Below are 8,766 nucleotides of genomic sequence, written 5' to 3'. Positions count from 1 at the left end.
AGCTAGTTTTTACGGGGCCCATTAAAAAGTCACTTTTCTCTCTCTATCCACAAGATAGTAGGTGTTAATTGAAGCTAATTTTCATCGGACCCACTAAAAAATCACTTTCCTCTCTCCATCAAGTACAACTATTGTCAATCTAACCCTATCATCCAAACACCTCTTTGTCTAGAGTTAGTTTAATGTTAGTCATGAGCTAGAAACTAACTCTAACCTCTAGATAAGTTAGAGTATCCAAACAGGGCCTAGGCCGGGCGGACACAGCAGAAGGAACGGAACCATTTGTCCCATACACCATTGTACAATACAGAGTCTGTATAGTATATATCCCTTGAGCCAGAGCTCATCCCAGAATCCTGCCAAGGTACCCCTATATAAAAAGCTCGAACATACCCGCACCAAAAGGACCCGAGACCAGGTGAGGTTCTCTCCCAGCTCGCTCGCTCGCTCGTCGGTGTGGCGTGCACATCACCCAGCTCCTCCCGTCGTAGCTGCCCGCCTTATGAGCTAGCAGCAGCTCTCGCCAGCTCGGCGCGGCGGCCGACCGGAAGCGGCCGCGAGGGTGACAGGGATAGCGGAGGAGCAACGGTCCGGGGAGAGCTAGAGGTTTGACAGAGTGAGAGTTGTCGGTAATGGAGACCATACGGTGCTGCATCGCGTGCATCCTGCCGTGCGGCGCCCTGGACGTGGTGCGCATCGTGCACTCCAACGGCCGGGTGGAGGAGATCAGCGAGCCCGTGCTGGCCGGCGAGATCATGAAGGCCTACCCCAAGCACGTCCTCCGGAAGCCGCCCTCCACCTGCCCCGCCGACGGCGGCGGCGGCGGCATCGTCGTGCAGAAGCCCGTCATCCTGCCGCCCAATGCCGAGCTGCAGAAGGGCAAGATCTACTTCCTCATGCCGGTCATGGCCCCGCCGCCGGACAAGGCCGCCGCGAAGCCCAAGGCGCCCGCTGCCGCGTCCACGCCCGCGCCCGCGGCGAGGAGGCGGCGGAGGAGGAAGGAGTCCGGGGATGCCGCCGCCGGCGTCGGCGGCGATGGCGGCAACAACGCGGCAGCGGCGTCCCAGAGCGCGGAGGGCGAGAAGGAGCGGCTGCTGGCGAACGAGAGGTACCTGTCGGAGATCATGAAGGAGAAGGCGTCGACGGCCAGGGACCGGCGGCGCGGGCGCGTGGCCGTGTGGCGGCCGCACCTCGAGAGCATCACCGAGGATGACTTGTAATCAGACAAGGTGTTTGTTTCACCCTTTTTTTTTCTTTCTGCTTCTTCTTCCTTTCGATTTTTCTAGTTTATTACTTCCTCTCCTGTTAATTCCCTCCCTGCTTGCGCTTCGGCCTCTTTTCATTTTTTTTGCCCGTCTTTTCCCGGCCCGCCTCCTTTAGAGCGTCCGCTCCCTTTACAGGGTGAATGATGCCTTTGTGAAGATAAAAGATACAATTTTTGCTATGCATCTTTCTCTTTACGATTTCCTAATCACAGTCAGTAGCTGTGGGATGGATCACCCCTACTTTTTCTCCTACACAGAACACAGGCAGCGCGATCCACGTTCCGATTTTGTTCAAACACCTCCGGATGGAACTAGTCGATGGATGGATGGATCGCCCCTACTTTTTCTCCTACACATGCTATGCACACACTTCCCTCAAAAAATGAAAAACAAGAACTCCATTGATATTTTTTTCCTTCTATTCTTACAGAAAAGTACTCTTCCAAGTGGGCCATTGGTATTGGCGCGGATTTGTAAAGAAAATTTTAGAATTCCGTGCGTCGGCTTACATTCCATATTTCACTCGCCCTTTTGTCCTGGGAGAAGGAAGGGAGCGTGTGAGAAAGCGAGCAGAGCGGCGAGCTTATACTTGCAGGTCCATGTTGTTCTGATCATCATGAGTGCACGAAAGTTCTGAGCGCAAGTAATCAATCAATGAGTAGACCAATGATTGCCCCCTCCACTAGCAGAGAGAGCAGCGAGCTTTAAGCCGCGGTGTGTGTGGTGCCATGGACGGATGCATACTCGCCACCCAACCACCGTTGCAACTACTGCTAAAAACTAAAGCAACAGAGACCGGGGAGGAAGACTAAGGAATAGCAGTGAGGATAAACCCGAACCTCTATCTAAACCTAATGGAGCTCATGATGCGATCAGGAGGACGGCCTTGCTTTTTTTTTTTTTCCTTTAATGATCTCTCTGCTAAGTGTATGGGTATGGGGTTATGGTTCGTTGCTACCTTGGCTACTAGTGCTTTGGCGTCATGGATTTGACGTAAAGATGGGCACGTACAATGTGTTCCTTCTCCTCCTTTCTCTCCTTGGGAGCAAGGGGCAAGACCACTCACTCGCTCGCTCCCTTATCTAAGAATGTCTTGTTTGTTCCTCCGTCCCACGAATCGGCGAGCCACACGTGGACGGTTGAACATATGTACATATCATTGGTAGCTACGAGGAGCAAATAATCCACACACGCCCATTATATATGAATCTTCTCCTTCAGTATGCTCATCGCTTACTGGTAGTATGATACGTACGGTTCCATTATGGTTTTCAAGGATTTAGTTAACTACACGTAGAAAGTAAATTAGTGAGTATGTGTGGTGCTGAATCATCACTGCCCAATACTACACCAGTAGCAGCAGTGCTGGAGTACTTGATTTGATACACACACACACATGGGCAGATAAATTAAAGGGCATGCATGCTCCACTACTACCAGTCCCAGTCCCAGTCCCAGTCCCAGTCCTGCTGCAGCTGGGCTCAACCTAAGCTGAGCCCGATTGTTTTATATGTTGCTGGGGATGGATGTCCACTACGTCTACGTACTACATGATTATCTTTCAACCATCCCCCACGCACTTCCGCTTGTTTAATCGGTCTTCCCCATGAGAATGCTGCTCGGGATTTTCCTAGCAGATTTCAAAGCTAAATTGTAGCCTTAACGGGGCGCATAATCAGTACTGGTACTCCCCCAAATTTAGCCGTACCACGCCGTCAGCCGGCGCGCGCCGCTAGCTAGCCCCCAGCCCCATGCCATTCTATATATGCATGAATATCGCAGGATCATTGCTTCAGAATTCGCAGAATGATCGCCCAATTATAATAAACAGCAGGCGCAATTCTGAAGCTGCCTCTGGTTTGCTGTGGCAACAAAGGGAAGTCCACAAGATGATTTCTTATTGTTTTAATATCCGCCAAACAACTCTCACAGGTAAACCAGTTGGACTAGCGCCTTGCTTGCTTCACAATGCACTGCATGCATGCATGCATGAATGATGGGCAACACATGCGATTTCATAATTAACGACCTCGGTTAATTTAGCTGGCTCCATGTGTGTGTGTGTGTGTGTGTGTGTGTGTGTGTGTGTGTGTGTGTGTGTGGCAGCTACCAAAGCTTTATGTGGAGTCGTGGCGTCTGAATTTGTAATGTCAAGTGGTGTGGTAGAGGGTGATGTTATTGTAGGCGAAAGAGACCTTTAAGCATATGCCAAAGCCCAGGAACAATATAAATCGTGCTGCGTGTGTCCCTGAGCTCCTTTGAAGGGGTACCACCGTACCAGACTACCAGTAGATGAGATGTTTAGCGCAAACAGTAGGCGCCTTTTGGCTGTGCTACACCACCACTATACCCTCCCCAGCTCGTGCCCACGACATGTACCAGAACGTGAAGGTGTCGACCTAGAATCGTAGGACTAGCTAGCTTGAGATCTTGAGGCTAATCAAAGAGGCTGTAGCGCTCTTGCCTACTTAAAAGCTGGCCACACTAGTTAAAAAAACAAACAAACAAAAAAACTCGGCACTGTGTGCATGTGTGACAGTGTGAGCATAGGTGTGTGCGTGTGATCTTCGAGATAGGCAAGAAAAGAAAAAAGAACGGAGAAGGGTGGCGTTTTTGTGTGTGTATGTGTGTCTGTCTGCGGGCCGTGTGGCTGCAGGACCGGGGGGGGGGGGGGGGGGGGGAGGTACTGTTGATCTAGGCTTTGTGTGGGCCAAAACCGTTGTTTATGAAGGCCGAGCCATGGACCACAGGCAGCATCATGGTGATCTTCCATTAAGCACAGGCTCACACGCAAGTCCAATCTTTCTCTCTCACTTGTTTGTGGTCGCCTTTTGGTGTCAATTCCTCGCTCAAATTGGAGGTCATGTGCCCGGATGGCCTTTTGGCCAAAAGCTGGAAGGACTCAACTGCTTCCACGTAGTAAAAGTGGAAGTGGCCACCAAACCGATCTCAAAAGACCGACTCAACGAGCCTATTACCTACTTCGGTTATATGACATGACACTGCTGCTGATCTGCGTACGTAATCCTCCTCGTCGTGCGCCTAACCTTTTCCTCAGTTCGTCAATACTCTCTACACAATAAACAGTTGCTAATCAGTTTTTTCTTCTTCTGAAATGTAGATTGAATGCCCGATTCATTAAAAAGGTTAGAAGAGAATGCCCGATTAAGGCCATGTTTGGTTTCAAATAAGTCATCAACTTATAAGTTGAAAAGTGTAAAAAGTGACTTATTTTGTCAAACAGACCCAACTTATAAGTCATAAGTTGCTCCACTCCAACTTAAAACTTATAAGTCACCCACTTTTGCATGGAAAGGTGTGGTCAGGTGACTTATAAGTCAGATGACAACCAAACAGGCGTGACTTATAAGTCACTGATTTTAAGTCACCTGACTTATAAGTCATGTGACTTATTGAAACCAAACATGCCCTAATTAACGAAAAATAGGGATAAAACCGTTACATCAAACCGGCAAAAACAACGAACACAAGTAATCTGGCAACCCACACAAGAATACACACATCAAAATTGTCAAAAATTGCGACTCAAGTTTTACGACCTTACAATCCAAATTAGCCCCTCTGATTTTATGATTTTGCTCATAGAATTTAAGTTTCCACGATCCTCATAGTTATGATTCTATGATTTACGATCCTACTAACGAAGCTCCGATCCAATTCAGAATCTCGATTCAGACAACTTTGGCACACACACACACCATCGAGGAGAAAGGCATCGTTGAGGTTGCAACCTAGCGTCATCGTCAACACTTCTCCTCGAGGGTGACTCCGACTCCACCATCGACGACCACCGATGAAGCCCACACCGCAAGCAAGCGCCGATGTGAGTCGAGCTTCCGTAAAGTTCCATTGTTCATCCGTCTATTTTTTTTCGTTTGAACTATATAGTAAACAATTTCTACAACTTTTGGGTTTGTCCACCTATATAAAAGTGACCATAAAATTAAAGTGAATTATCCATGACGTCATCCTAAGTGAAAAAAAAATCTTTCTTAATTGCTTCTTTGATCAAAGTTGAAGTAAATTATCCAACATGCCACCCATAATCAAAAAGAACTCTTTGTTAATTGTTTCTCTCGTTCTTTTAACGTGTCATAGAAACAACCCCTAAAATAAACGTAAATTACCCACTCCTCCAGCCATAAGTGAAAGAAAACTCTTCGTTAAGTTTTCTTTGAGTTTTTCATCTGTCACCGAAACTGCTCCTAAAGTTGAGGTAAATTACCCACCCTACCAATCATAAGTAAATGTATTCAAAGTTGAGCGAAAGCGATACACGATCAGGTAGGGATACGTATCAAGGATCAATGCAAAGCATGTAATACTATGAAGACATCCTATCATGCAAAGCACAGTCATCATGCACACTAAGATATATCACAGATAAACTTAGGAAGTGTGAAGATAGACCACAATTGGGAATGTCTTCGGAGAATGCCTTCGAGTGAGATGATCAAGCAATGGCTTCATAATACAGTAAGTAAAGAGAATGAAGGATAGAACTAGTAGTTTGACGAAGACACGGGATTTGTTGGACCAGTTCCAGTTGTTGTGACAATTGTACATATGGTTGGGAAGGCTTGGGCCTCGTCTTCACCTTGATCCCCTTGAGCCGAAGTCTGCCAAACAACGCCCAATCACTCAGGTAAGTCTTCAGGAGAGACTTTCGAAACCCGTACAAACTTGGTCACCTGTCAATCGATAATGACTCTTGGATTGATCTAGACCACGGTCACCCGACAATCCACAATGACTCTTGGATGCACTAGACCACAACGCCTAACCGCCTACAAGATCACAGTCTTCAAGTGTAACAAGTCTTCAGTTCTCTCAGAACAGAATGACTTCAGTAGTGCTCAAACACTTTGGCTCTAGGTGTTTGGGTCTATCCTTGCATTATAATTCTCTCTCACAATGTCTTCCAGGCGGGTTGCTCCAAAATGACAACAGCCCTATCAACTCTGAGCAGCCACGAACTTATGGTGGAGGGGTGGGCTATTTATAGCCAACATGCAACCCTACTTGATATGACCGAAATGACCATGGGTCAATGGCCACCGACACGTGTTCCAACGGTCGGATTTCAAAGACACACACGAGAACATTAATTGGGCTGCAAGTAATGCTGACTCATCCAACTCTGGAAGAGATTTCGTGTCGTTGTCTTCGCTCGAAGACATAGGTAAATGTGGGTTGAGCATTACGTCAGCATCTGACTTCGATCACATCGACCCCACTTAATAGTACGGTGGTTCCTATGACTTGGGACAGAAGAAACGAAACAACAAAAGACTTTGTCTTCGTGTTTCATTGTCTTTAAGTGATTATCTTCGCTCACCACCAATGGCCTCGGCCATCATCAATGTCTTCGGACATTTTTGGGGGTCGTCTTCGACGGTTAAACTGAATCTCCAGAGACTTCTATCTGTTTATCATGTGAACTCTCACAAACACATTAGTCCCTCAATCATGTTTGTCTTCAATACTCCAAAACCAACAAAGGGTGGCACTATGCACTTACAATCTCCCCCTTTTTGGTGATTGATGACAAACTTGTTGAAGTTTTCAACGGGATAAAAATAGGCAAAGATAAATACTTGGATATTATGATTGCAAGATATAGAGAGCTCCCCTAGAATATGTGCTTATGAAGATTTTGCTTTGGATGCAAAAGCACATGGCAGGTTGTAGTTAGTGGAGATCTCCCTCTATATCTTGGAATCCAATCACTATGCATTTGAAGATAATCATGAAGGTAATGAAATGCATAATGAAAAATGGGCGTCTGCTGAATGACTTCGAGCACATATGATATGAAGTGAATTAGCGCCAAAGATACGATAAGTAAGGAATGTGCAGACGCCCATCAGAACTTAAGTTTTACAACCCAAACACACAAATATTTGGAACAAGAATTGTAAACTTAACAAAAAATAGCAACACCCAGCCCATATAGACCCATTCGAATGCAAACAACCAATGCTTCTCCCCCTTTGTCATCGAATGACCAAAAAGGACGAAGACATTGGGCACTACTCGTACCCATGGTTTGAAGACGTTGGTGCAGCTGGATCGTTGGAGGTTGGTGTAGGCTGAGTTGGTGCAGTGATGATGCGAGTCATTGGTGCAGGAGGGGAAGTGACATCTTCAACTTCATCTCGGGCAAGATTGGCATGGACTGATTCTCCTGATGAAGAGAAGTCACTGTCTTCGAGGGATGGCGTCTTGCGCCATTTCTCCGTACGAGGAGGAGGGGCACCAAATTTGAAGCATTCATAAAAGCCATCATCACGAAGATCATCCACTGGAGCCAGGAGAGACAATGTCTTCCAAGAACGTCTGCAGTTTTCGTGTGCAATAGAAGAGTTCTTGGTGGATAGGTTGCATATATGATTGATGTCAGTTACCATTGCATGCATTTATCTTCGTGTCTATTCATGATGACGATCTTGCTTCTGAATGAGAGATACGAGAAGTTCTCCATCATTCATGGCACGCTCCCTTCTGGGTTATTTCAACATCAGGAAGATATATCCCATGATTGTGAGCAGAAGGCAGAAACATTGTACTTGTGCGGTGCTTAATGAAGTGCATGATCCATGGTGCAAAGAACTTGAGTTCAAACAGATTGATGCTATTTGCAGCCAGGTTTCTCTAGAATACATCTTGAAGACTGAACCTCATGCCATAAACAATGTTATAGACCAATGTCTTCAACGCACCTTGCAGCTTGCTTGAAGATGAATGCCCTTTGATCGACCATATGGTATGACGCGGAATATGGTAGATAGTTGTGGGCAGATACTGAAGATCATTGATGAATAAACTTGTAGGCAGTCTGCATCTGGGGACAAAGGCTTCATCAACGTGAGCATGGCGGTCATATTTGGTTGAGGTGACTGAAATATGATCCTAGTGGCTTCAACATATGATGCAGATCTTGGATCTAAATCTTCACCAGATGCGGCAAGTGGTGTGGCGGTGAAGAATTCCATGGCAGGAGCTTGGACGTGTTCATATCGATTCATAAAATCCATTTTCCATGTGTTCAGGTCTCTCCCATAGCCAGAAATGTGGAGGGTTGCAGAAAATGGAAGAATCATTTCTTCATTCCAATCTTCATGGTCAGTGACGAATGGCAACAGTCCGACATCTCGAAGACAATCAAGGGCTTGATCAAAACACGGAAGGCCGCTCATTGCTTCAAAGCTGAGATGATTATGAAGAAAGATCCGTTTTTTTTCCATAGAGCACACCTAAATAGTAGTGGCACTAAGGCATCATCCAGAACCTGTCGGATTGGATCTTTGGCTTCGTGTATGGATTTCCATTAGAGCCACACAAAGTGTTGTTCAATCGGAAGTGCTGGACACAGAAGAGAATGGGATGACCTGGTCCTTGGTGACGAATGATTGGTAGCCTCGGGATATGCTTCATAACTCTCGGGCGCCAAAAAATGTTGAATTCATATTGCGGGCCC

At 46.5% G+C, this 8,766-nt stretch overlaps 1 protein-coding gene across 1 annotated transcript; it reads left to right on the top strand.

Moving 5' to 3' along the window:
* The first annotated feature begins 223 nt into the window (after nucleotides 1-223).
* Nucleotides 224-1,444, top strand: LOC123440272. The gene has a single exon (XM_045116849.1). It carries the CDS (start codon nucleotides 633-635, stop codon nucleotides 1,218-1,220), a length of 588 nt encoding a protein of 195 aa, XP_044972784.1. The 5' UTR covers nucleotides 224-632; the 3' UTR covers nucleotides 1,221-1,444.
* The last annotated feature ends 7,322 nt before the right edge of the window (nucleotides 1,445-8,766 follow it).

Source organism: Hordeum vulgare, chromosome 3H (genome assembly GCF_904849725.1).
Source record: "Hordeum vulgare subsp. vulgare chromosome 3H, MorexV3_pseudomolecules_assembly, whole genome shotgun sequence".
NCBI lineage: Eukaryota > Viridiplantae > Streptophyta > Magnoliopsida > Poales > Poaceae > Hordeum > Hordeum vulgare.
This window is presented reverse-complemented; position numbering and strand designations above follow the sequence as displayed.